Source organism: Aethalodelphis obliquidens, unplaced genomic scaffold, assembly GCF_003676395.1.
Source record: "Aethalodelphis obliquidens isolate GAN/ISIS:26980383/991018 unplaced genomic scaffold, ASM367639v1 scaffold9, whole genome shotgun sequence".
Classification (NCBI taxonomy): Eukaryota; Metazoa; Chordata; class Mammalia; order Artiodactyla; family Delphinidae; genus Aethalodelphis; species Aethalodelphis obliquidens.
The window spans coordinates 32,606,042-32,633,325 of NW_020837953.1; the positions used below are offsets into that span (position 1 = coordinate 32,606,042).

Sequence of the window (27,284 nt, forward strand, 5' to 3'; positions counted from 1 at the left end):
GGTGAACGGACTCTCCATTAGTCCACACCCCACTGAGGGTTTCCCCCCCTGCTCAGTTCTTGGGTCTGTGCTCTATGAGGGAAGTCAGGAATGGGTGATGTCACCCACTGAGGAATCGCTGAAATGATGAGAGAGAGAGACTCTGCCTGCCGGAAGCCCCAGTCTGACGAAGGCAGCCACAGCGAGCCCGGCAGAGCTGGAGTGGACTCTGCTTCCACCTCTTACTGGCTGGATGATGTTGGGCCTCTGCCCCCTCTTCTCTAGGAAGGCAATAATAATATCTGCCATGAGACAGTAGCCTGGTCAAAGCTAGGCCTACCCTGTGGGTGTCCCTCAACAAGTGGCAGCCTCCTGCCTTCTTGCCTTCCTCTGATCTCAGAGGGCCGCTGATCTGATGAGGGAGCTACCATGGGAATGTTATCCTCTCAGTGGGCAGCCAGTCTGGGGTGGGGCACAGTTCATACACCCAAGAAAGTCCTCAAAATGGCCAACAGAGGGGGAATCTGACCTCCTTGCTCTACAGGGTCAGTCACTAGGTGAGGGGCCGACTTTCCTGCGCACATTGGGTTCTCTCCCGTGAAGAGGGGCCGTTGCATGTGCTGCTCCTGCCTTTCACCTTCCTCTGCTAACTCCTCCTCACCCTACGGGGATCAGCCAGGGCTCCCTTCCTGTAGGAAGTTTCCCTAACTATCCTCCGGCTGTGTTACAGAGCTTCTCTAGGTTCTCATGCCATTTCTTCATCCTCTGTGCCTGTACTCATTCATTCATTTATCCAGCAAATACTTAATGAGCACTAAATATGGGTCAGGTTTTGTGCCAGGCACTGCGGATGCAATATTGAAGAACAATAATAGCTAACGTTCATATTATACTTAGTATGTGCCACGCATGGCTCTGAGTGCCAGTGCATTAGCTTATTCAATCCTCTCTTGTGAGGGCTTTGAGGGAGATACTATTATTATCCCCATTTTCCAGATGAGGAAATGGAGGCCCAGGGAGCTTAGGTAACTTGATTCATTCCCCCCACACCTCAGCCTGGATTTAGACCCAGGCCATCCGTTCCTTTAACTTCTGCACCATTCCACCTCCTGAGCTAGAAGCACAGTCCCACCCTCCCAGGCTCACTGTCCCAGGGAAAGAGAGACCAGTAACCAAGCAATTACAGGACGAGGGAAGGGGGACTGTGGGAGTGCTCAGAGGGGCTGCCTAACCCAGGGGGCCATAAAAGGCGTCTGAGGCAATGACATCACTGCAGCTGCCTGTGTAGGGACAGACAGGAAATGGCAGAAGTGGAGGCAGGGTCAGCTTTTCCTACGGGTCACCCCACAAGTCACTCTTTCACTCGTTCCACAGCTACTTAATGTGCCACTGCTGTGAGCCAGCCGGGTCCTCAGGGAGTGATCTGGTGGCGCTTCCTTTCCTGAGAGAGAAAATCAGCAATGAACGTAACAGATAAGTAAAATATCTCACTTGATATTTGGCAATGATGCTCTGGAGAAGGGGAGGGCCTGCAATGTTAAATGCAACGTTCACTGTTAGAGGCAGGCCTCCCTGAAAAGCTGACCTTTGAGGTGAGGGAGTGAGCGGAGGATGTTTCTAGGGGAAGGTCATTCCGCCAGGGCACAGGCTCTGGGTGGGGAGTCTTCCTGCCCTGTGCAAAGCCTGATCTAACCTTGTTTCCATAGCACCGCTCGGACTCCAGCTGAGAGGCTGACACAGCAGCAGAGACAGAAGCAGAGAGCAGGTGAGCCCTGATGGTGGTTTGGACCATGGGTGAAAGGGTTGAGAAATAATTATTTTCTGCATATATTTTGAGCCAGGGAAAAACAACGGATTTGCTGACGGGTTGGATGTGAGGTTGGGCGTGAGCCACAGGCAAGATGGAGCTCCCGTCAACTGAGATGAACTGAGCGGGAAGCCAATTTGGGGAGGAAGGTCAGGACTTCGGTTCTGAGGCTAGGAGTTGTGTTCCATTCATCTTTTCCTTTTTTAAAATTAATTAATTAATTAATTTTTGGCTGCATTGAGTCTTCGTTGCTGCACACGGGCTTTCTCTAGTTGCGGCGAGCAGGGGTTACTCTTTGCTGCGGTACGCGGCTTCTCACTGTGGTGGCTTCTTGTTGCGGAGCACAGGCTCTAGGCACGCGGGCTTCAGTAGATGTGGCTCACGGGCTCTAGAGCGCGGGCTCAGTTGTTGTGGCGCATGGGCTTAGTTGCTCCGCGGCATGTGGGATCTTCGCAGACCAGGGCTTGAACCCGTGTCCCCTGCATTGGCAGGTGGATTCTTAACCACTGTGCCACCAGGGAAGCCCCCATTCATACTTTTAATTCCAGCATTCATAGAATAAATGGCCAAGAAATGCTTGTTGAATGAGTGAATAAATGGATGATGGACAAAGTTGGGAGGGTAGGAGGCCAAGGCCAGCTGGTGAGGGGCTTGCGGGGACCCTGATACTGTTCCAGCTCTCCCACCGCCGGCCCTGAACACTCTGGCTGGCTCGTGCGCACACCCACACTTGCATCTCTACACAAGGCCTCTCCTACTTTCATGTCTGCAGGGGGCCAGCCGGGGCCTAGGCTTGTCCAAAAGTGAGTCACAGAGTTGCCCTGGGCCTTGGATGGAGGAAGAGGAGGCAGGGCATCCTGGCAGGCAGGACTGCACTGGGCTCATCCTAAAAGTACATCTCTGGGCTCTGCCAAGGGCTCCAGGGCCTCCATCGGGCTCTTTAGGGCTCATCAAAGCCTCCAGGAGTTCCCGTCCCATACTTGGGCTCTGATCAATGGGACAGAAGCCAACACTTTGGGGAGAGGGGAGCGGGAAGGGCAGGAAGGAGAGGACAGCCGTGAATAGGAGGAGGAGGAAGAGAAGGCCTGGCGCCTGGTTCAGAGGCTTCTGGGATGAGGCAGAAGCCTTGCTTCCTGCAGGGCAAGGTTGAAGAAGGCCTTTATGTGGATTTGAGGATAAGGAGGTGCTCTGGACGGCATCCCGGAGCTCTGAGCACTACGGTGTTTGTTTCATTGCCATGGCGGCGTCACGCTGCCTGGGGGCTGCCTGAGCGTGGGGTTTCTTCCTGCCTGAAGTGCCAGGTGTCATGCAGGCCAAGGTGCCCAGGTAGAAAATGGGCGCTAGCATCACTGTTTGATCTGAAGTGTTCCCTCTTTGCACCCTGAGTCTGCCTCCCTCCTGGCCTTCCTCCTCTGGGTTGGGCCTGAAATCTCCAGAAGGACTATATCTAGTCTCCCAGGAGGAAGGGGCCTGGAGCCCTGTATAGTGCTGTGGTTAAGAGCACTTAGCAAGCTTGTGTTCCCGTGCAAGCGACTTTACCTCTCTGTGCTTCTGCTTCTTCATCTGTAAATGGTGGTAATAGCTCCTTCCTCAAAGGCTCGCTGGGAAGAGGATTACGTGAGATCATGAATGTTTGGCATTCAAAACACCATGCCTGGGCGACTTCCCTGGTGGCGCAGTGGTTGAGAATCCGCCTGCCAATGCAGGGGGCATGGGTTCGAGCCCTGGTCCGGGAAGATTCCACATGCTGCGGAGCAACTAAGCCCCTTTGTCACAGCTACTGAGCCGGCGTGCCTAGAGCCTGCGAGCCACAACTACTGACTGAAGCCCGCGTGCCTAGAGCCCGTGCTCCGCAACAAGAGAAGCCACCGCAATGAGAAGCCTGTGCACCTCAACGAAGAGCAGCCCCCTCACGCTGCAACTAGAGAAAGCCTGTGCACAGCAACGAAGACCCAGTGCAGCCAAAAATAAATAAGATAAATTAAAAAACACACTAACAAACAAAAAACACCAGGCCTGACCCTCAGGCACCTAACAAATGATGTCCTCTCTCCCCCCTCAGGCCCCAGGGCAGTGAGATGACTTGCACAAGGGGCATCAAGCTGTCCATCTGGGTAGATTGGGACCAGGACTTGGATTTTCCTTCCTGTGCCTGTGTTCTTCCTGCTGCATCCCCATCTCTGTTCTGGAAGAAAGAACACACTCGGAGCTCCAGGACGCAATCACCGTGGAAACCCATCTGCTTCGTCTTATCTGCTGCTGTTTTTTCCTCCCTCTTTGAGCCATCTGGGTGTCTCACTACAGAATTAGCAAGAGCGGGGGCTGGAGGCTGCGGGAGACTCTGGGGTTTCAGCTCTCACTTGCTGGAGCACAGATAATCCCAAACTGTGGTGAATCCCCACAGGGCCCTGCAATATCTGTCCAGCTCCAGCTAAAGTGAGTCTGCCCCTCTAGGCACCACCAGCATGCAGAGCGGACAGATGCAGGATGCAGTTGTCTGCCCACAGCGCCAACTCACACCTGGACCGCACCTGGGGGAGGGCCAGAGGAGCAGCCCAGGGGACCCGGGGAGGGGAGTTGGGGAAAGCAGGTCTGGCCTCTGCTTCTCCCCCAGGCACAGCTTGTGACCTTGGACAAGTCACATCCTTTTTTCTGGGCCTTCCATTTCTCACTCTCAACCTAACATGGTAGCAGGACTAGGCTTTCCAGAGCAAAAAGGTCTGGAATTCTTACTCAGAAGTTATCCTGATATAGGTTGCAGGTCAATCCTTCCCTTTCCCATCCTGTCAAGACTTGACTTTGTTAAGGAAAAGTATACGAACTTGGAAGTGAGGCAATGGGACGACTGCTTGACCTTCGTCTGTCCATTGGGGCATCTTCTAGCAAGCCCCCGGGGGTCATGTGACTCCCTATGTATTAGGATCCAGGTATTTTATAAGCCTGAGAACTAAGATGCTAACTTGTAGAAAACAGATAAGATACAAAGGATTTTTGTCCAATAGTGATACAAATGATTTCTGACCAGTAGAGATCACCCTGAAGATTATAGGCATGCACTATAGGGCATTTGCCAGTTGGGAATCTGACTAGCAATCTTATTTCAGCCTTCTCTGTGCTTTGCTGACTATTATCAATGAGTCCTCTGAACCAGCTTTGTCATCCTGAGAGTCTCCTCATGAATGAGTGAAATACAACTTTGACAGGTGCTCACTACGCATTTGTAGAATAATTTTTTTTTTTTTTTAATATTTAGAAGACTAAGAGTTGACAGCTCACTGGGCCTCATTTTCCTCTTCTGTAAAATGAGGAATTCGAGGAAGCGGCTTACAGATTTGCTGACCACGTGCCAGGCACTGTTGAACTCTATTTATTTATTTTTGGCTACGTTGGGTCTTTGTTGCTGCGCGGGGGCTTTCTGTAGTTGCGGCGAATGGGGGCTACTCTTCCTTGTGGTGCGCAGGCTTCTCATTGCAGTAGCTTCTCTTGTTGCAGAGCATGGGCTCTAGGTGCGCGAGCTTCAGTAGTTGTGGCGCATGGGCTCAGTAGTTGTGGCGCACGGGTTTAGTTGCTCTGAGGCATGTGAGATCTTCCCGGACCAGGGATCGAACCTGTGTCTCCTGCGTTGGCAGGTGGATTCTTAACCACTGTGCCACCAGGGAAGTCCCTGTTGAGCTCTTTATATCCATGATTTCATTTAAGCCTCACAGCAAAACTGCCAGGGCAGCTATTCACCCCCTGTGAGGTTAATGAGGTTCAGAGAGGTGAAGTGATTGCTCCAAGCCTTCACAGCCAGGGAGTAACAGAACCTGGATTTGAACCAATGCATCACAGGTTGGAGGGGCACGCTGTTTCCTGCTTCACAGGTTTATTGTGGAGCTCCTTGAATGAGACAACAGGTGGGAAAGTGCTTGGCAAACTCTACAGGTATGCACACATGTGAATAATTATAGCCACCCCTAGGCTATCTTCTAACCAGCCACACCTAGACCTGGCCCAGGGTCTGGTCTCCCCTCCCCTGGGAAGCAGGCCTCTGCTCCCCGCAGGGTGGGTTTCTGTTATCCGGAGAAAGTCAGAGGAGACTGAGGTGAGCAGGCATCTCTGGTCCAGCCCCTCACAAACAGGACACCTGCTGGAAACCACAGGCTGAGCTCTGAGCTCTGGCTGTTCCTTTGGGGCCTGTATTCCTGGGCCAAGGGTTCAGGGTAGGGGCTAGGGGACAGCAGATTTGGACAGGCCAAGTAAAGTCGATTTCTAACCCTAGTTCTGAAGTCATTCTGTGCCATCCTTCTGAATATTTCACCTGAATTAGACCCTCTCTGAAGGCTCCAGAAGCCATGCCCAGTCTCCCCTAGTTTCTGGAGCCTCCCAGAGCTGCCCATACCTGGACACGTCCACCTCAGCCCTGGGTGCCAAGTGGTTAATCATTGGGGCCAGCTTGGCAAATGTTTACCTAGCAGGCAGGCTGCTTGGAACCCCAGGTAATTGACAGCCGGCTTTCCAAAGCCAAGGCAGGAAGATTTATTTGTCCTCTCCTTCCTCCCCAGGGATGCTGCTTGGCGGAGTAAACAGCTTTCAGCTGGCTCTTTGAGGCGATGCTCAGCAGAGGGGTGGGAGCTGGGGGCAGGGATCAGGCCCAGAGGTGGGCCCCGAGGAGGCGTTGAAGGGGCCTCAGACCCATTTTTCTGGAGTCTGGGCCCCACCTCGGGAGCCTGGCTTAGACTGGCATTCCATAATATGTGATAATTATTGCTGTAATTGATGGAGCCCCTGACATACATCGCCTCGTTTAATTCTTACAAGCACCAGAAGATCGAGGGACTCTTATCTCTGCTTCCAGACTAGGGAAGGGGGATGCAGAGGTGAAATCAGTTGTCTAGGGCCACCCAGCTAGTGAGTGATAGAGCTGGGACCAAACTGCAGTCTGTTTGACATCAGATCTGCTGGGCTTTCTGCTTTCCCTCAAGGAAGAAAAGGCTATCAATTTGTTGAGAACTTACTATGTGCCTGGCACTATGTTGGACACTTTGTTTCAATCTCTAATCCAGAAGTATCTCCTAGAACCCCTTTACTGTGCCATTAACATCAAAAGAGTGAGATAGTACAGTTCATAACTGGGGAAGGAAACACAGGCGTGAACCCCAGAAATAAAATCAGGATGGGCTACGATTGCCTCTTGTAACCTAAAGGCATCCTCATTGGATGTCTATCAGGTCCTGCAGCCCCGCCTCCATACAGACCCTGATGTTAGCGGGCTCCCACTCCCCTGCACCCTCCAAAGTCCAGGCCACCATCATTTTGCACCTGGGTCATTGCATTGGCCTCTGGTCTCTGCTTTCCTCTTGTCTCACTAAAACACTGTCTCCTCACAGCAGCCAGAGGACCTGTTAAAATGTAAACCCCATCTCCCCTTGGCTGTAACTCTGTATTAGCCATGTCTTTTTAGTTTCTGTGTTTTGATGTTTCGCACCAGGGCCTTGCTGACCCTGGAGGGACTGCCCCTCCCAGGGTAGCCAATTCCTATAGATAGTAAAAACTCACCCTTGAGCTTGCCTTTCAAATGCAAACTACCCAGTCCAGAGCCTATACCCCGTCACCTCCGCTACTGGGCTCTCACACTCAGGGCCACTACTCCCCTGATTTATGCATCACAGGGTCAGGTACCAGGCAACTGGAGACAGCCTCATGCCCAGAGCCCACTGAAATTATTAATCCAGCCAATTCTAAGACTGCTTGCGGCCTCACGCACTCCTCCCATGGAAACCACAATCAAGACCCTTGCCTGTGTTTTCCCCTCCCTCCCTCTGCCTCCTGACCAACCCTGGTGCTTCCCCATGTGCCCCCCCGCCACCGCCCTGCCCCAGTGGCATGGTGCGCCTCCTCCTCTTGGGTTCTGTGAGTATAATGAACTGTCTTTCCAATGGCAGTTGTCTCCTGGTCTGTTGGCCTCACTGTACCTAAATAATAATAAAACCTATATTTTGAAACAAACTCCCCCAGTGGCTTCCATCACACAAGAACAAAATCCAGGCTTCTTTCCACAGCTTAGAAGGCCCTCCAAGATCTGGGCCCTGCCTGCCCTCAAGACATTGTCTCCTGCCCCCCTCCCCAGACACGATGCTCCAGACCCAGCAAAGCCATTTCCACCTTAGGACCCTTCACCTGGCTGTCCCCTCTGCCTGGAACGTTCTTCTCTCAGAGCTCATCATGGGTGGCTCCTTATTGACATGCAGGGCTCAGTTTACATGTCACCTCCTCAGGGAGGCCTTCTCTGAGCACTCACCATCAGGGAAGAGTGATAGCTAGCACTTCTTGGGTGTTTTCTATGTGCCAGGCACCATTTTATGTCCTTTTCAAGTATTCACTCTTTGAATCCTCACAACAACCCTATAAGGTAGGTATTATTATTATTTCCATTTTGCAAGTGAGGAAACTGAGGCTCAGAGAGTTCAGGGACATGACCAAAGTCTCACAGCTAACAGGCAGGAGAGCTGGGATTCAGATCCAGCAGCCCATTTCCAGAGCCTATACTCTGAACCACTGCACCTTATCTCCTGCTGCAGAGTAAGTTTACAATAACTATTATTATTACTATTGTTTTGAATAGAGGCCAGGTTTTACCCACCTGTGTTCTTTAATCAAATTTGAATTCCTTTGGGCAAGCCAATCACTGTCAAGTTTGCCACAGTCCCTCCTGCTCCCTACTGTCTTACACCAATTTACCTGACTTGCTTGGACCCTGAAGGCATTCATGTTTGCAGCCTCCACTCTGGGTGCCTCTTATTCGCTCATTCTTTTAACCAACACCCACTGTGGCAGATGCTGTGCTAGGCCCACAGTGATGAATAAGATGGCATCCATGCCCTCAAGGAGCCATGGTCCTGTTCAGAGGAGACAGGCACACAGGTCACTTCATTGTATTGTTATGTGTGCTGTTACGGGGACGCCAGTGAGTGTTAGGGAAGCACAGGGGGATTCAGCCAGGAAGGATTTCCCAAAGAAAGTGACATCTCTGCTGGGTTTGAAAGATTAGACAGAGAGCAGACCAGGAAGACACAGCACAAGCAAAATGGAAAAAGCACAAACAAATGCATGGAGGTGGCTGAGTGCACGGCTGTCTAGGGACGAGCTTGTCACTTTGGATGAGAAGGAGGAGTGAATCTGACAGGCTGAAGGAAGTTGGTCCAGACCTTGAAGGTCTTCTGCACTTCTGGAAGGACTGCAGCTTTTGTTGTGGAGCCTGACAGCAGTCCGAGGAGGATTTTAAGCAGGGAATGACATGGCATTGTTGATAAGGGTTCCACCCCACCACACCCCCATTTTCCCCAACCTCCCTTGAGAACTTGGTACTCACCTAGCCAGCTTGTGTTCTGCAGGCTGGTGGGCCTTTACCAGGCATTTGATGGGCTTGTTGATAACAAGACTGAGGGCCTGGAAGAGAAGATTAAGAGTGGGCATTCAGGCCTCCCTCGGCTTCTTGGTGTCCCAGAACTGGCCTAGCCTCCGAGATTCATTTTTGATGAGAGATTCTGAGAAGCAGGCCATTGCCAAGGCCAAGTAAACTCCCAAAGCCATGGAAGGAGCCAGAAAATAGAAAGAGTAATGCCTTCACCAGTTTTCCCCTCCCAGGGGCGGGGGCGGGGCAGAATGTCCAGCCTCTTTGTTTGTAGGAAGCCCCCTCAACCTGGCCTCCTTCCTCTGGGCTCCATAGTCTCTGCTCCTCCCAGCTGAGGCTCTGGTGACTACCTCGGGGTCGGGGTGGGGTGGCATCCCTCAGCTGTTTATTTAGGCCCCTCTCTGAGAGGGGAAATGCTGGAACAACTCTAGAGACCCCGATTCCTATCCTTTCTCTCCAGCCAAGGGCTAAGGCAGTAGAATATGTAGATCTGCATTTTGGTCCTGGATTTTAAATTTTTGTTTATTAATTTTTCGGCCATGCTGCGTGGCTTGTGGGATCCTAGCTCCCCAGCCAGGGATCGAACCTGTGCCCCCTGCAGTGGAAGCACGGAGTCCTAACCACTTGACCTCCATGGAATTCCCTTTGTCCTGGCTTTGCCAGTCTTTAACTATAAAACCTGGGTAGGTCTCCTGGCCTCTGTGAATCTGTTTCCTGACCTGCAAATCAGGAATGGTACTACCGATGTCTCAGAATCTCTGTGTCAACTGAATGAGATAGGGTTTGCCAGGCACTTGGCACAAACATGATTCTTACCAGTGCTGGACACTAGCAGCTGGAGTTCATCAGGGGGAGGGTGGCAGGGATGGAGTGTCGTGGACATTGGATGGACCACAACGGATTCAACACATGTTTCGGCAGAGGAGACAGCACGTGCAAAGGCATAGAGGGTGACAGGGCGTGGCACAGTTCGAGAATGTTATGTCCCCAAGCACTTTTCTGTGCTTGGAGCAAGGGGGTGGCTTGAGTTCCCCCAAAAGCAGACCCTGAGACTTGGGTGCTTGTAGTCTATTTGGGAGGTGATTTCAAGAAGCAGAAGTTAGAGCATGGAGAAGACACAGGGAGGGGAGCACTAATGTGCAGCTTAGTGCTGTGAGCCCCTGGGCTCAGCTCCCCATGGAAACTCAAGAGACAGTGTGAAATGCACCTCAGAATCATCCTATCTAAGGATGGGGAGTCATCAGCTTCCATCATGGCCGAAGGTTGCCCTTGGGGTGGGTAGCACTTGCCTCTCGTTCCTGGTTCATAGATGCCTAAGACAGCCCTCGGGCAAGGAAGCAGACACAAGTGGGACTTTGAGTGCAGAGGCTCTCAGCTGCTGGAAACCACCACACACGGGGGCTCAGAGAAGGGATGAGGGGCTATGAGGCTGGTATCCACATTGACTGCTACTACCTCTTTGAGCCTCTGTTTTCTTGTCTGAAAAATAGAGAGAATATGACATACTTCCCAGGAGGACTAAATGAGGTAAAGGATTTGGAAGTTGCTAATGACATGTCTGATACATAGTAGATAATCAAGAAATGGGAGGTATTAGGGCAGCTGAGCTCAGTGGTAGGTTGGGCTCAGCTCAGATGCCAGCTCCTCAGAGAATCCTTCCCTGGCCATCCTACTGAGAGTAGCTCACTCCTTTTATTCTCCATCAAAGCATCTTATTTCCTTTAGAGCACTTAATGGTATGCAATTATCTTGGTTATATGCTCGCTTATTATCTGTCTCCCCTCAATAGAATGAAAGCACCATGTGGGTAGGGAATTAATCTCTCTATTCACTGCTTGATTTCTAGTGCTTATTACTGTTATTATAGTAACAATAATAGAGTAGGACAGTTATTGTTCTTGATTTTTATTAAGCATATACACTCTACCTGCTAACAGGATGTTAAAAGAGGATTCACCCAGACTCCAACTGGGTCCCAATGAGATGATAGGAAACAAAAAACAGTGGCTCCCTCTGGGGGCGGTGAGTGATTGAAAACAGAGAAGAGGCATGAGACAGGGAGCATTGGAAATGTTCTACATTTCAAACTAGGTGATGGCTATATCAAATGTTTTCTTTTTTAAAAGGTTGAGCTGGACGGTTAGTATTAGTGCACTTCACACACTTTGTTGTATGCATATTATAGTTTGATTTTAAAAAGTGTCGTCCACCAACTTCAGCATGTAGTGGGGAGAAAAGGAAATCCAAAGCTGGTCACTCATATGCCAACTTAAAGTAACTTAGCAACAAGGTAAAGGCTGGAGTGGGATGGTAGCCAACCAGAAGAGATCCTTGAACTGTTGGAGGATGGGATCTATAATGAAAGCCTGGAAAATCAACCACTTGCTGAAAACTTAAAGCGTTTGTGTTGTTTATCCCCCAAAAGACTAGATTGGAATGGAATGCAATTGAACTCAAGTATTTTATTTTGCAACAGGAGTCTGGGCCCAAGGTAGATCTTCCTAACAGTGACAAAGGAGGTAAAGGAGGCTGTGACATCCCTGTACCTGGGAAGTTTAAAACTTAGCTGGCCAGCAAACGTCCCCAGTATGGCCTAGTCTGGGAGTAGGAGACAGAGAAACAAACTCCAGCTGTCCCTCTCAGGACCAGGGACTCTAGTTAGTCCTGGGTAATCTGGGCCAGTTGCAGAGCACTGATTAATAAGCCAGAGAACCATCTCTGATCTGCAGTAAGCTTTTTATGTTCTGCCGTCACCACCACCAACCACAGCTTTAATTAAATTTGGGGCTTGATTACCACACGCGGTGCTGCCATCACTCTCTCCTGATGACTTTATCTTGGTTCCTGGAAGGATGGTGGTGGTGACAGTGTCAGGAGGAGAGGAGAGTCTAAAGAAGCCTGAAGCATGGGCTTCCCTGGTGGCGCAGTGTTTGAGAGTCCGCCTGCCGATGCAGGGGATACAGGTTTGTGCCCCGGTCCGGGAGGATCCCACATGTCGCGGAGCGGCTGGGCCTGTGAGCCGTGACCACTGAGCCTGCGCGTCCGGAGCCTGTGCTCCGCAACGGGAGAGGCCACGGCAGTGCGACGCCGTGTACCGCAAAAAAAAAAAAAAAAAAAGAAGTGTGGAGGTAACAATGAGAACCTGCTACATCTTGAGACTGGTGAGGAGGTGACCGTAGCTGGGGGCGCGGCAGGGCCGAAGAAAGGCGATTCCTGTCAGAGGACGCCAGGAGCAACACTTCAGAGCACGTCTTGGTGATGGGTGGGGGTTGCAGTTTGGGGAGGACCTTGAATGCCAAGCTGAGAAGTTGGGACCTTTTTCAGCAGGTAGTAGGAAGCCTTTGAAAGTTTTTTTTTTTTTTTTTTTTTTTTGTGGAACGCGGGCCTCTCACTGTTGTGGCCTCTCCCGTTGTGGAGCACAGGCTCCGGACGCGCAGGCTCAGCGGCCATGGCTCACGGGCCCAGCCGCTCCGCGGCATGTGGGATCTTCTCGGACCGGGGCACGAACCCGTGTCCCCTGCATCAGCAGGTGGACTCTCAACCACTGTGCCACCAGGGAAGCCCTTTTGAAAGTTTTTGAGCTGCCAGGATGATCCAGTTTTCTTATGGAAGTTTACAAGACTCCTGAGGATGTAGTCCTGCCTCCCTCCTCAGGTGTGCCTCTCTATCCCATCCCTCACACTCTGTGCTCCAGCCAGAGTGTAAAACATTCTTCATACTCCCCGTACTCCTGGCTAAGTCCTATTCCTTCAGTTCTCAATTTTAACATTTCTCTAAGATCTCCAAGAAACCTTGAAGACACCATCCCATTTCTCCTAAGCCTGGGCAGGTGCTGCCTTTCAAGAAGGCTCCTATAACCCCTCGCGTCTTCCCCATTAGAGCTCGTATCACCGTGTAATTCTTCATTTGTCGGAATCCTCCGCTGGATTGTGAATTCTTTCAAGGTTAGCGACAGTAACTTGTGTGTTTCTAAGAACACACCAGTGTGTCCCTAAGAATCAGCATAGTGTCAGCAAAGTGAGGATGGATGGAGCGGCTGGGGCCGGAGGGGCGGGGAGGAATCTCTCAGGTTCCTCTCAGTTCTTGGCCATGAGTTTCTGAAGAAGGACAATGGAATACCACAAGTGTGAACAGGTAAGGTTGGTGGGAAATGCGCCCTTAATTTGAATGATCAGTCTTATACTCTCACTGGAAGCACAATGTGGAGAACACAAAACAAGCTCACGGGCTTCCCTGCTGCCGCAGTGGTTGAGAGTCCGCCTGCTGATGCAGGGAACACGGGTTCGTGCCCCGGTCCGGGAAGATCCCACATGCTGCGGAACGGCTGGGCCCGTGAGCCACGGCCGCTGAGCCTGCGCGGCCGGAGCCTGTGCTCTGCAACAGGAGAGGCCACAACAGTGAGAGGCCCGCGTACCTCAAAAAAAAAAAAAAAAAACCCAAAACAAAAAAAAAAACCAAACAAGCTCAGACCTTCTCCTCACGGCCCTGAGAATAAAGCAAAGCCCAGGTTATCTCCAGGCACGCCCAGGAATTATTTGAGGAACGGTGAGGCGGAGGGTTACTAACCGGGACTATAAGCAGTAACCCTCCGCTCGGGCTTTGTAATCGTGGTGGCGGCTCCTCGACCACCAGGGGGAGGAATCACACCGCATTCCGGCTTTTGGGCGGTTTCACACCAAGACGAGGGGCCGTGTAGACCTCTGGGAATCGTAGTCCTGGGGGGCGGGTCGTAATGTGCAATCTTGCGCGGTGCACCTCGGAAGTTATAGTTCCGGACAGAGAGGCGGGAAATGGTTTTAAGCGCTAATTTCGAGTTCTAGAAACTACAACTACCAAAGGGCCACTGGCTCCTGGGCAGTTTCTCGTTTCCGTCGAGTTGACCTTTTGGGTTGCTTCTGAGAGGTCCACTTGACTGGGTAAGTTTGATTGGAGAAAGCTTCTATTCTGGACTGAGGGGTCTAAAGACTTGCTCACATTCCAGGTCGGTTTGGGGGGCTTTCTCGTCTTAATCCCAGGCTAATCCACATTAGTCCTTTATCTTTTCTGTTTCCTACTGAAACACCTCCAATATCCGCCCTCACCCTTTATTCTCCCACTATCATCTTGCTCTTTCACTCCCGGCGCCCCTGGAATCCCACGGTGAGCTCTCTCGTTCGGAGCCCACAGCTTCACCCCGAGCCCACGGCATCACCTCTCTGAAACGTGGCCTTCTTTGTGCTCCACACTTTTTATGTGCTTCACTCTTACCCTCAGTTTCCTGGTTTTCATACTAGTGAAAGAAGGGTCACCATTCCTTCTTTCACAATCCACGGAAGTGCCCAGGACTGGAAGTCAACCCATAATACGAAATGGAGATGACAGTTGCTCTCTCCGTCTTAGCTTGAGGCAGTGTTGTGGAGCCAATAAGCTAATACGTGTGAAAGTGTTTTATAAACTGTAAAGCCTCCACAAGCGAGAGATTATTTTTACTATAATTATTAATGCTCTGAAAAACTCTTATCTTGGCTCCTTTTATAGCTCTGTCCCCTTGTTGCTCAAACCTGCCCCTGAGCACTTGGTGTCTCCATTCTCTGAGAGCAGGATGTTAGTTCCTCACTTCCCCAGAGACCACAGACTAATGAGCTCTAAGACTCCAGAGAGCTTTGTCTGGCAGGAAGCCCCAGAGAAGTGCTTGTCTTGGACTCTGTCCTGAAATAGCCAGTGATGAAAAGTCCACACAGCTGGCAGAAGGGTGGTCCCTGAACACTGGAAACGGGGCCCCAGCAGGAGATGGACAGCTGCAGTGTAAGCCCTATCCGTTCCCTCTGGGCTCTTCTGGGCCTGTTTAGTAGACGCTGGTTTTGGGAGGGGTGTCTCAGACTCGAAAAGACCAGGAGGAAAGAAACCATTTTGTCAAAGGGTTTAATCCAGAAAACCACAAAAATCCCGGGAAAAAAAAAAAGCTTACCTGGGTATGAGGAAAGAGGGACATAGCATTATTAATTAATTCCTAGCATTTTATGAGCACTTAAAATGTACCAGGCCCTAGGCAATATCACTTTTCTTATTAATTTTCACTTATGAAATGTCCTCATTTTACTTATAGGGAACTTAGGCTGAGAGAGGTCATGTAGTTTGTTATGGTTATAGTACCTTCTATATGTCAGGTGCTTTACATACATTCATTTAATCCTCATCAGCAGCTTCATGAGTGATTTATTATTTCTACCATGTGGAGAAGTTATCAGAGACTTAGAATTGAAGGACCTTGCTCAAGGTCACACAGCCAGTTAAGTGATGGAGGTGGAGTTCAGACTGTCACCAAAGCCTTTTTTTCCCCCACTATACCATATAGTCTAATTTTTAGATCAAAAAGACAGAGATTAAAGAATTGAGAGGGTTTAAATCAAAGCCAAATAAAGCAAGCATTTTTGGGGTCCCTACTATGTGGAGAAAGCATGAGGATAGATGGTTTGGACTCCAAAGAAATGTAAAACACAGTCTACTTCTGTAGTATATCTGAAGAGATAAGGCATACATGTGTAAAAAATTAAGTGGCATTCATTGGATAAACTGACTGTTGAGACCAGTTATGTGCAGGGCACTGCATTAAGCCTAGTAACTGGCAGGAACATGCTTCTAGGTGGCCCTGGGGATTAAACCAAGTGGTATCACAGTCATTATCATTTCATTAATATGAAAATGGTGGGCTGGAATACCATATACACTCAGTAAATACTTGCTGCATGCACACGTCTGAATAAAAGAATAATCCTGGGTACCATCTGCACCAGAGGTTCTTGAACCTTGGGGATCAGAAAGCTTGGGAAGCTTTATAAACTAATTGACCTCTGGCAATGGGGGCCCTAAAACCTATATTTTTGAAAAGTTTTCCAGTTGATTGTGATAATAGTTTCAGGAACTTCTGATCTAGATTCTACGTGGACCACTTATTGGAGGCAAGTTACTGATTGAAAACTGCTAGAATACGTACTAATTCAAGAGCTGTCCTGAGGCAGCCTGTGATCGGTTATCAGGTGAGGGAGGCAGACAGTACTCAGAGTTGAGAGGAGGGAAGGTTGGAAGGACTTGGAAAGCTTCACAGAGGACCAGAGATTTCACTGGGCTTTGATGGTTGGGACAGGTTTGGATGGGTAGAGAGGCCTTTAGGCAGGCACCACCGCAAATTGTTTAGATAAGGTGAGCCAAAGAAGGTAGAGACACCTGGGCTGATTTCCTTGGAGAATTCCATGGCATTTATTAGAAATAACTCTGGATGCTCGGTGTGGATGTTTCTTAGGCAAAATTTGCAAGTCAGATTGGATTTTCCCATCTTCCCATTCTACTTGTGCATCAGTCAGTATGAGCCCAGGGAATGCAGATTCTTTTTCATGTTAGCCTCACTCTGGCCAATTAGCTTCTTTAGTTTTTATTTATTTCCAAGTTTAATTTAGTTGATGACCTTCCCAGAAACTTTCCAGGACTGCCAGAGAGTTGTGCTTCCCTTCTGTTCTCAAGTGCTCTCATCCTGATTCCTATCTCACGTAGTGTTCTCTGTTCTGATTAAGACCAACATCTCTTCCTGTAAGAAGCTACTATCATTCTGGTCACGCAGTGTTGAAACCTGACTCATCTTTGGCTCTTCCCTCTCCCATAACTCCCCAGATCCACTTAGTTGCCAGATCCTATTGTTTCTACTTTTCACACAATCAACAAATATTTCCTGGATACTTCCTAAGAGCCAGGTACTACACTAGGTGCTTTAAATGCATTATTTCATTTTATCTCCATAGCAACCTTATGAGGATGGGTAGCATCCCCATTGTACAGATGGGGAATCAGGCTTAGAGTGATCAGGTAACTTGCCCAAGGTAAGAATGCTAGGCAGCGAAGGAGCTGGGCCTCAAACTTGGGTCTTTCAGACTTTATATCTCCCATGTCCACGACCTCATTTCCAGAGTAGATTCCAACTCCTTAGCCTAGCACTTGAGGGACTGCTACCCTCCAAATCTGGTCACATCGTCCTTTCTCACCTTGCATCCATCACAGACTTCTCGAGGTTTCTCAAGTGTGCTTTCTCACCTCTGTGCCTTTGCTCACACATTCTTCTACTCGAAAGTCAATCTTCCCATCTTCCCCTGCCCTCCACTTCCAAGCTAAAGGAGCTCTCTTTCTTCTTGGAACTCCCACAGTATTTTGTCTGACCCACTTTTATGGCAGTGAGAACTTGCCGCTGCTTCATTGTCACGTGGGTGTCATGTCCTGTGCCCCCTGCCAACCCGCCGTGGGTCCTCTGTACATTTGCCTTCAAGGGGAAAAGGTCAGGGTCTGAGACTAAGCAGCACACGTTCAGCTTCCTTTTGGTTGGATAGTCCACTGACTGCCTCAGGGGCTTAGCTTCTTTTTAAAATGAATTAGGTTTATTTTTAAATTTGCTTCAGAGAAACAAAATGAAGAAGTCTGTAGTAGAAAGAATATCACTTATTATCTTCCAAAGTTAAATAGAATGACATTAGTATTATTGCTTGTCTGGGCTTTTCCATTAGATCAGACAATTGGAAGTTGGCAGTGAGGAGATCTATGTGTTATAATAGTTCTGGTGACCTTGAGCAGCTCACTTAACCTCTTGAGCAGCTCTCATAACCTCTTAACCTTGATTTCTTCATCAGTAAAGCTCATTTATATACTGGGCTGAGGGGGGTGGTGGTGCAGAGGATGACTGTGAGGAGAAATGATCTCTTAAGTTCTCTTCTTGCCCAGGCATGCTTTGACCTGAACTTTCTGATCCATCCCAGAGCATCTTAAAGAAAGCAGAATAATGTAATGACTGAACATGTGGCTCAGGACTCAGTGTATCTGTTTAGGTGCTTTTGGTTCAAGCAATAGAATCTAAACCCAGTTGGTTTAAATAAAAAAGGGGATTTATTGGCTCTTGTAACTAGAAGGTCTAGGACTGGGTCAGGTTTCAGGTACAATCTAATCCAGAGATTCTTACAGTCTTCACAAATATGACTGTATTTCTTTATGATTCTCTCAGCTATGCCATCCTCCACAAGTAGCTTCATCCACAAGGTAGCAGAGTGGCTGCAACAGTTCAAGGCTTCATATCCGCACATCACTCTAGCTCAAAACAAGAAAGAACTTTTCCACCCTCAACCGTCAAACCAAAGTCCTGGGCTTTACTCTGGTTGGACCAACTTATGTCATGAGCCCACTCTTCATCCGGATACTGATGGGGATGCCAAGGGATGATTGGCCCAACTCTAGAAGTTAGTGAGGTATCAGCCCCACCCAAATCACTTCTGTGTAGGCTTCTGTGTAGGAGGGCAGGATAGAGTGGATATCAAGAAGTTTGATCACATTCTCCACTGTCACAGCCACACTGCCCATGATCAAATTCTGGCTTTGCTAGCTATATGTTCTTGGGTAAATTACCTAACTTTATTAAGCATCAGTTTCCTTATCTGTAAGATGGGATAACAATACATATCCCAGAGGATTGTTGTAAGGATTTAATTAAATAATATATGTATGTAAAGCACTTGGTGTAGTTCCTGGCACAGAGTAAGCGTGATGCTGCTGTGATGATGTGATTGAAGAGGGACGGAGAGCAGTGGCATTAACCCCAATTTAAGAAGCAGCCAAGTTACAGGAATGTTTTCTAGTCAGAGCATGCACACCTGCCATGTTGAAGGCTCCTGTTTGATTTTCTGCCCACATTATACTCTTCTGTATCTCTATCCCTTTCTGCTCTTACATTATGTCCTTTCTAGAAATGCTTTCCTTCTCCCCTGCCTCTAAAATCTTCTTTATATTTCAAGGCTCAGCATAAGTGCTTTTATAGTTAATAGTTTCGGTCAGTGATTTTATATGTATGTAACTGAGTCTCCCCATGAACAGGATCAGTGAGGGTTAGGAGCTCAGGTCTGGATTAGACAGACCCGAGTTTGCCACCTAGAAGCAGTGTGACTTGGGGAAGTTATTCAACCTCTTCATGCCTTAGTTTCCTCATCTGTAAAACAGGGTCTAACCCTCAGTTATTGAGAGAATGAAATGACGCAATGTATGTAAAAAGCTTAGTTCAGTGCTGACACAGAGTAAATAATTGATGGTAGTAATTGTTATTCTTAGCTTCATGAGGACAAGGTCTGTGTTATAGTCCATGCAGCAGTAACTGCTGTGCTGGGCACATAATCAGATAAACACTTGTTAGTGGGTTTTGAAGCGTATGGAGGTTCTCTTTCCTTTTCATGACCATCTCCTTACCTCTCCACCACCAACAACAGAAAAAGCAGCCTCTAAACCTTAGTAAAGGCAGTGTAGCAAAGTGGATGATGTGGAAGATTGACTGAGTCACCGGCGGGAAGGAGGGGTGGATAGGGGTGGCAGATGACATGAATAAGCAACAGGAAGCTGAGAGGAAACCAGCAAGAGGCTGTTCTGTGTTCCACCCTCCAGCCATCAAGTTCAGCCACGGCCCAAGTCGTTGTTCAGTTCAACTGGTGGTGAAATGGGGGTCAACCAGTCCGTGGGCTTTCCACCTGTCACGGGATCCCACCTCGTAGGCTGTGGGGATGTGATGGAGGGTCAGAGTCTCCAGGTAAGTGTCTCCAGCACGTCTCCGCTGCTTCTGTCTGCACGGGACTTATCGATAGTGAGTCTGATGCTGCAATTCCAGGTGGGGGGAAACTGAGTTAGAGCTGGTCTGGATTTGGGTGTAGAGCCCCTAGGTCTCTTTTCCCTGACCTTTTTCTTCCTCTTTCCAATTAGAAGCATCTCAATAGACAAGAGATTATGGGTTCTTTTTCTGGCTCAGGGGAAATGGGGCCTCTAGCTTCAAAGGTAGCTCTCAGATGTCTTGAGAGCAGATGCCTGATCCTGGAAAGGTTTTGGATCTCATCTTAATCTGAGTGTATGAGAGGAAGAGCAGCGGACCATGTGCCATTGACCTTTGACTCCCTGACCCGGGTAGGAAGATAGTCTCCTTTTTCTCCTCTCCTGCCTTCGTCTATTTCCCTCTGGTACTTTGGTTCGGGACTTTCCCTCCATCGGTTCCTAGGTTATTCTCTGCTGGCCCTTGAACTCCCCCCTCCCTTGTGAGAGGCACATACTTCCTGGTAACTTCTCACCTACTCCCATGTAAAATGAGTGTGCTGCTGTTGCTTCCCAGGGGTCAGCCTGGAGGATTGTCCTGGGTGACACACCAATGCCACTCCATTCAGCATGAGGGCTAATCCCTCGCTCCTGGGACTCCTCCAGGCCTGGGCTCAGGGCCAGATTTAAATCTTTTGATATCTCAAGCATTGGGAATATTGTAGTACCCCTCAGACGTAATTCAAAATACAGTTGGCTGTTTGAAATGACATAAGCCTTACATGTATGCTAAACATAAAATCGCTTCTTTCTGGATTTTCTGAATACAAAATTCAGGTATATGAATTGAAGGTAAAGCTTCCCTGTTTTGGTGCTTTGCCGGTGCCCCAAACACCTGCTGAATGTGTCTGTTGGGACATCTAGCCATGCGTGGGCTTCTTGCTCTGAGCTGCTGCTCTCTTTCCTTCCTTACAGGGGAGCTTCTTTCGACTCTTCTACCCCTGCCAAGAGGCAGAAGAGACCACAGAGCAGCCCCTGTGGATTCCCCGCTATGAGTACTGCACTGGCCTGGCTGATTACCTGAAGTTTAATAAGCGCTGGGGAGGTTTGCTGTTCAACATGGTTGTGGGTAAGATTCTCTCCCAGCTGCTTGATTATGTTCCTAGGAGATCCCAAGGCAGACACAGTATATTACAGTTTGCTTTGCCCAGCCCTTTTGTAATGGGGCATCCATTAGCCAGTGTGGTATGGAGAGGTGGAGAGAATTATGTACATAAGAGCTTTGGTTATAGAATTAGACTGTCTTGGATTCGAATCCAGACTTTATCATTTACTGTGGGGCTTGGGCAAGTTACTTAAATTGTGTCTGAATATCTGATGCTTTTGCGGGGTTATAGTGTAGGACGTATGTAAAACATGTACTCTAGTGCAGTGCTTGGGATATAGAATGTGTTCCATGGATGGTGGCTATTACTCATTTATCCAGCACGTATTAATTTCACTCTGTGCCAGCTATAGTGTAGATCAAAGAAACATTCTTAACTGCCAAGGAGCATACTGTCTCCTGCAGTTGCCTCTCTAGCTCCTCCCTCTTCTGGGTCAGATGACATTGAATCATCCCCTTTCCCCAAAGGCCCCACTGTTAGGAACTCTACCCACTGCCTTGGCATCTCAGGGACTTAGTCTGTAAGTTGTTCAGTACCTCCCCTTTGGATTTATCTGCCCATTTTCTGTTGTGTTTATGCTCCCTAGGGGAGAAAAGGGGAAAGAGTAGGTGATTGATTGTCCTGGGCTGCTTGGGCAAAAGGTGGTTCTCCTGAGAGGAGGGCCACAGGTCCTCATCACACCTGTGCCCAGGCTGCCCTTCGCATTCAGCCGGAGATTCTATAGCCCTTGTCTCTGCTAGGATCTTGTCGCCTGCCTGTTAGCTGGAATGGCCCCTTTAAGACAAAGGACTCTGGATACCCCTTGATCATCTTCTCCCATGGCCTGGGAGCCTTCAGGTAAGAGCTGCTCTGCCCCAGACCTTGTCATATTCCTTGCCTGGTTGCAGCTGCTGAGTCTTATTCTCAAAGGGCAGGGAAACGCGTGTTTCCATTTGTCAGTTTTCTTATCTACCATGTGCTTCATCCCAAGGCACTGGGTCCACCTTCTCTAGAAGGCCTTCCCCCAGGCCCCTTTCACCCGGTGGAGCCTTTTATATCCTTGGCTTCTCATGTTCCAGCATTTATATAAATACTTGCTTTTAGCTTTCTTCCTCTATAACAGCCTAGAAGTACTATAAGGGGCTTGAGCTTTGTGGTCAGAGAGTCATTTATTCCTACACTGAGGGCACCTCAGCTTGGGGCACTGGCATAGTGACGAGGAAGACAGACTCGTTCCCGCTCCCGTGGAGCTTGCAGCCTCAGCTGTAAATCTCAGCCATACCACTGCACTCTGTGAGCTCGGGGCTGTGGTAGAACTCTCTGAGCCTACATTTCCTCATCTGTCAAATGGAATGCTGCTCCCACAGTGTGGGTTATGAGGACTCAGACAGGCACCTAATAGGTGCACACGCCTGCCAGTTTTCCTCTCTGTCTCTCTACGTGGAGGATCGTGGGGTGATGAACTGTAAGATCTCTTTCTCCAGATTTCGGGAAACACTGATCCAAGTTTTACAAGTCAGTATCCATTCAGAATTCTCCCCATGAATTCTGGTTTTTACACCTTGGTGTGTTATATACATAGCTTAATAACTGTGGTACATGCGTTCTTATTTAAACTTGTGAATATTCTCTCTGTATGTTCATTCATCAACGTATGAGTCTAGTTTATGTCCCAGAGTGTTACACAAAGGCATCTATTTTTGCCTTTTCACACCTCCCACCCCCACCCAAACCATTGTCCACACTGTAGCCAGGCAGATCTATTTTAAAACCAGATATGATCTTGTCATTCCAGCACCTAGAACAGTGCCTGGCATATTGTAGATGCGCGATAAATATTTGTTGAATGAATGAATGAATGTCACTTCCCTATCTAGATCTTTCTTTTTTTTAAAAAAATAAATTTATTTATTTTTGGCTGCATTGGGTCTTCGTTGCTGCGCGCGGGCTTTCTCTAGTTGTGGTGAGCGGGGGCTACTCTTCGTTGTGGTGCATGGGCTTCTCGTTGCAGTGGCTTCTCTTGTTGCACAGCACGGGCTCTAGGCACACGGGCTTCAGTAGTTGTGGCACGCAGGCTCAATAGTTGTGGCTCGCAGGCTCTAGAGCACAGGCTCTGTAGTTGTGGCGCACGGGCTTAGTTGCTCCGCAGCATGTGGGATCTTCCTGGACCAGGGCTTGAACCCGTGTCCCCTGCATTGGCAGGCAGATTCTTAACCACTTCTGCCACCAGGGAAGTCCGCTATCTAGATTTTTTTGTTTGTTTGTTTTGCGATACGCGGACCTCTCACTGTTGTGGCCTCTCCCGTTGTGGAGCACAGGCTCCGGACGTGCAGGCTCAGCAGCCATGGCTCACGGGCCCAGCCGCTCTGCAGCATGTGGGATCTTCCTGGACCGGGGCATGAACCAGTGTCCCCTGCATCGGAAGGCGGACTCTCAACCACTGCGTCACCAGGGAAGACCCTATCTAGATCTTTTTAATGGCCCTTTGAACTTAATTCAGCTGTTGTCATTGGCTTACCTGAATGCAGGTCCAGGACAAAGCTTCCAGCCTTGTTGCTTGCTACTTGCCCTACTCCAGCTCTCCAGACAAACAGCCCTAAAGGCACTATGTTACTTTCTGCCTCAGGGATTTCATTTGTGCTGTGCTTTGTGGCTGTTCCCTTTGCCTGGAATACTTGCTGTTCTCCTCTCTTCCTCTTCCTCCTTTTCATCTTTTGCCTGGCTAATTCCAAATTACCTTCAGGGTCTTAGTTTGGGTGTCACTTTCTTAGGGACACCTATCCTGACCCCTATATTATATTAGGTTAAGTTTTCCCGTGGTGTGCTTTCATAAGTACCTCTCAATACTTAACATACTTGTAATGAATTAATTACTTATGTGATTATTCTTTAATGTTTGTCTTTTTAACTAGATTGTAAGCTCCACAAAGGCAGAGACAATGTCTGTCTTCTATCTTTCCCAGTGCCTAGGGCATTACCTGGAAAATAGTAGTTTCCCAATGAATATTTATGTTTTGCTAGGTTCCGTACATTCAGCAGGTATCTGTGGAGCACCTGCTCTGTGCCAGCTCCTTGGCATGAAAAGAAGGTGGGACATATAAAGATAAACAAATCAAGGAATTTGCATCCACTAGAGGAGACTGAATGTGGCTTCACGTAACTGCAGCACATGGCAGGAAGTGGAGAGCAGGTGTGGAGATGAGGCTAGAAAGGCAGCAAGATGGTTTTCTTTTTTTTATTAATTAATTTTTATTTTTGGCTGCGTTGGGTCTTCATGGCTGCACGTGGGCTTTTTCTAATCGCGGCGAGCGGGCTTCTCATTGCGGTGGCTTCTCTTGTTGCGGAGCACGGGCTCTAGGTGCATGGGCTTCAGTAGTTGTGGCACATGGGCTCAGCAGTTGTGGCTTGCAGGCTCTAGAGCGCAGGCTCAGTAGTTGTGGCACACGGACTTAGTTGCTCCGCGGCATGTGGGATCTTCCCAGACCAGGGCTTGAACCCATGACCCCTGCCTTGGCAGGCAGATTCTTAACGACTGCACCACCAGGGAAGTCCAAGAAGTTTTTTTATTCAGTAAATTTAGTACCTGCTATGTGCTATGCTGGGGTTGGGTATGCAGGAGTGAACAAAATAGAGACCCTGCTTTCAGATTGTAGTCTAGTGGGGAAAAGAAGCTAAGAAATATTATTTCCTAAGCTGACAGGTATTTTATAGAGAGAGCAGGTGAACACATGACTTTAGAGTGGTCTTTTCGGACTAAGAGTCTGTATTGAGGCCTCAGATCTCAATAAACTGGGGTGAGTCAGTTATAAATACTCTTCATTAACCATAGGGAAATTCCAAGAAAAGGGGCAGGGAGGTAAAGGGACATGGTTTCCTCTTGTTGCATCTGCGGTTAATTCAGAATCTGAAATCCTTCCCATGAGTCACAGACCTCTGGCTTCCCATCCCAGGGAGCAGTATATATATTTAAACACTACCTCGCCATTTTTAATGTGCCTCTGTCTCCTTTGGTTCCCACACAGTCCTGTGAGGTACGTGGGGAGGGGGATGCATATTTTACAGATGAGCAAATAGTCTCTGAAAGGCAGACTTGTCCAAAGTTACAGTTTAAACTGGGAAGGGATCAGAAATCTCTGGCTCTCAAGTCCGGTTCTTTGCCTCCCTGAGAGAAGTGAGAAGGTGAAAAGAAACTTAAGACACTGACTTTCTGCATCAGTTAGGATCTGAGTAAGTTGTATTTCACAGAAAAACCCCAAGCAATAGTGACCTGAATAACATAAAATTTATTTTTTGCTCAGATAAAAAGAAAGCTAGAAGTAGACAGAGCTGATATGATAGTTCTACAAAGCTGTCAGAAAACTAGACGTGTAGCTTCTATTTCTAAGGGTATCTCATGACCCAGGCTGCTTTAGGTCTAACCATTACATCCGCAGTCTATGCAATAGGAAGGGAGAACTCTTCTGAAAGTTCTATATAACACAACTGCTTACATCCCATTGACTAAAACTGCTCTGTCCATTATTGGTAGCTTCTAACCACATGTGCATGTTGAACATTTGAAATATGGCTGGTCCAAACTGAGATGTGCTATAAATATAAAACACACATTGGATTGCAAAGACTTCATATGAAAAAAAAAAAGAGAATGTAATAAAATATTTCATTAATTTAAAAATTTTGATTATATGTTCAAATGATGATGTTTTGGCTATATTGGGTTAAATAATATATATTATTAAAATTAATTCTACCTCTTTCTTTTTACTTTTTAAAATATATCTACTAGAAAGTTTTAAATTACTTAGGAGGATAGCATTATATTTCTATTGCTGGGCTAGAACTTAATCACACAGACAAACCTGGCTGCAGAGAGGCTGGGAAATGTCGTATTTTTCTGCATGACAATGTCTTCAGCTGAAAATTAGATTCTATTATTAAGGAGGAAGGGAAAAATAGGTGTTTGGAGTAGGCAATTAGCAGTGTCTGCCATATTTTTTCTGGAAAGTTGGAGGACAGACCAAAAAAACCCACATGTTAAATCTCAGATGCATATTTGCATATTAAAGAAATAGCCAGAGTCCCTGTCCTCAAGGAGCTTACCAACTAAGTTGGGAGACATACAATATATAGACAATAAGAATGCAATTGTTTGAAGTAGCCAAACTATTGGGGTTGGGGGTAGAGGAGATGCGTCAGTGTATGGGGTTGAAAAACACGGTGGATTGACTTGCACATGCTCCCTGGAGGAGGACACTGGAGCCTTGGTGAGAGCAGGGGTATGCTGGCTGGAAAAAGCTTCTGGGCCAGGGCTGCTGCAAACGAAACTTCCTCCATTCCATTTTTTGAGATGGCTACTAGCAGAGCATGGTTGGACTAGGGGCTAAGGGTAGGCCATTCTTTTGATCACTTCTCTCGGTTCCTTCCTGGATCTTTAGGACACTGTATTCAGCCTTCTGCATGGAGCTGGCCTCGCATGGCTTTGTGGTTGCTGTACCAGAGCACAGGTGAGGGATGACAGTCACAATGAACCATCATGGGGTGGGTGCCTGCAGTGGGCTAGGGTATAGGCTAGTTCCCTATAGATATATTATTTCTAGTCCTCACAGCACTATGCAAGGTAGGGGTTATATTCATTTTAAAGGTGAGGAAACCAAGGTTCAAAGATGTTGAATAACTTGCTGAAAGTGACATAGCTGAATTGGGGTTCAAACCCAGGTCAGTCTCCAAAATCCACATTTTTTTCTACTCCTATGTGTGCCCCCGATCTTTTTCCCTATTAGCTAAAGGATAAACTAGAATGTCTTGGCTGAAAAGGAGGATTTGGTAAAGGGGAGAAATAAGTCCAAGCGTCTTCTGGTTTCTCTCTGGTGGCACATGTATTGCAGGGATGGGTCAGCTGCAGCAACCTGTTTCTGCAAGCAGCCCCCAGAGGCGAACCAGCCCAACAGCGAGTCACTGGAGGAGGAATGGATCCCCCACCGTCAAACTGAGGAAGGGGAGAAGGAATTCCATGTTCGGAATTGCCAGGTAGGCTTATGCCAGTGGGGAGGGAGAGTAACTAAGCCTGTCCTCCCTATAAAACTCTCACTAAGAAGACTTTGAACTAACCTCTCTTGAAATCTTGGTCATAGTGGTTCTGAGCTTGTCACATCAGAGAAATGAGGTATTAATCAAGACTCTTACAATTGCAAGTGACAGAAACCCAACTTAAGCTTGTTAGGCAAAAAAGAGAATTGGTTGGCTTATATAAGCAGACAAGGGAAGGGCAAGACTGCTAGTCCCAAATGCCATTGGGACTTGTTTTTCACTCTTATCTCTGTCCCTCTGCTGGTTGGTCTCATCTGCTAACTGGCTTACCTTATGAGGTTGCACATGTTTGCCCTCACCA

General features: G+C 48.2%; 2 protein-coding genes across 14 annotated transcripts in view; both read left to right on the forward strand.

Annotated features, from left to right (window-relative positions):
• Nucleotides 1-3,941, forward strand: part of SLC30A2 (solute carrier family 30 member 2) — a 28,750-nt gene extending 24,809 nt beyond the window's left edge. Inside the window, exons 9-11 of one of the 3 annotated variants that reach the window (XM_027109618.1) lie at nt 1,354-1,452; nt 1,689-1,768; nt 3,846-3,941. In XM_027109618.1, the coding sequence (XP_026965419.1) occupies nt 1,354-1,452; nt 1,689-1,755 (166 nt within the window). In that variant the 3' untranslated portion in view covers nt 1,756-1,768; nt 3,846-3,941. Of the gene's footprint in view, nt 1-1,353; nt 1,465-1,688; nt 1,769-3,845 lie in introns of those variants that run through there. The other 2 variants (XR_003433377.1, XM_027109622.1) reach the window with 2 other exon arrangements.
• Nucleotides 1,459-27,284, forward strand: part of PAFAH2 (platelet activating factor acetylhydrolase 2) — a 55,325-nt gene continuing 29,499 nt past the window's right edge. For 7 of the 11 annotated variants that reach the window (XR_003433378.1, XM_027109623.1, XM_027109627.1 and 4 more), the window contains exons 1-7: nt 1,459-1,744; nt 11,242-11,248; nt 19,613-19,758; nt 20,727-20,880; nt 21,658-21,754; nt 26,332-26,400; nt 26,782-26,923. Coding sequence is in view for 10 of the 11 variants with exons in the window: in XM_027109623.1 (XP_026965424.1) it covers nt 19,669-19,758; nt 20,727-20,880; nt 21,658-21,754; nt 26,332-26,400; nt 26,782-26,923 (552 nt within the window). In the remaining variant the exon portion in view is untranslated. Of the gene's footprint in view, nt 1,745-4,117; nt 4,223-4,881; nt 4,990-11,241; nt 11,249-14,037; nt 14,096-19,612; nt 19,759-20,726; nt 20,881-21,657; nt 21,755-26,331; nt 26,401-26,781; nt 26,924-27,284 lie in introns of those variants that run through there. The other 4 variants (XM_027109625.1, XM_027109632.1, XM_027109624.1 and 1 more) reach the window with 3 other exon arrangements.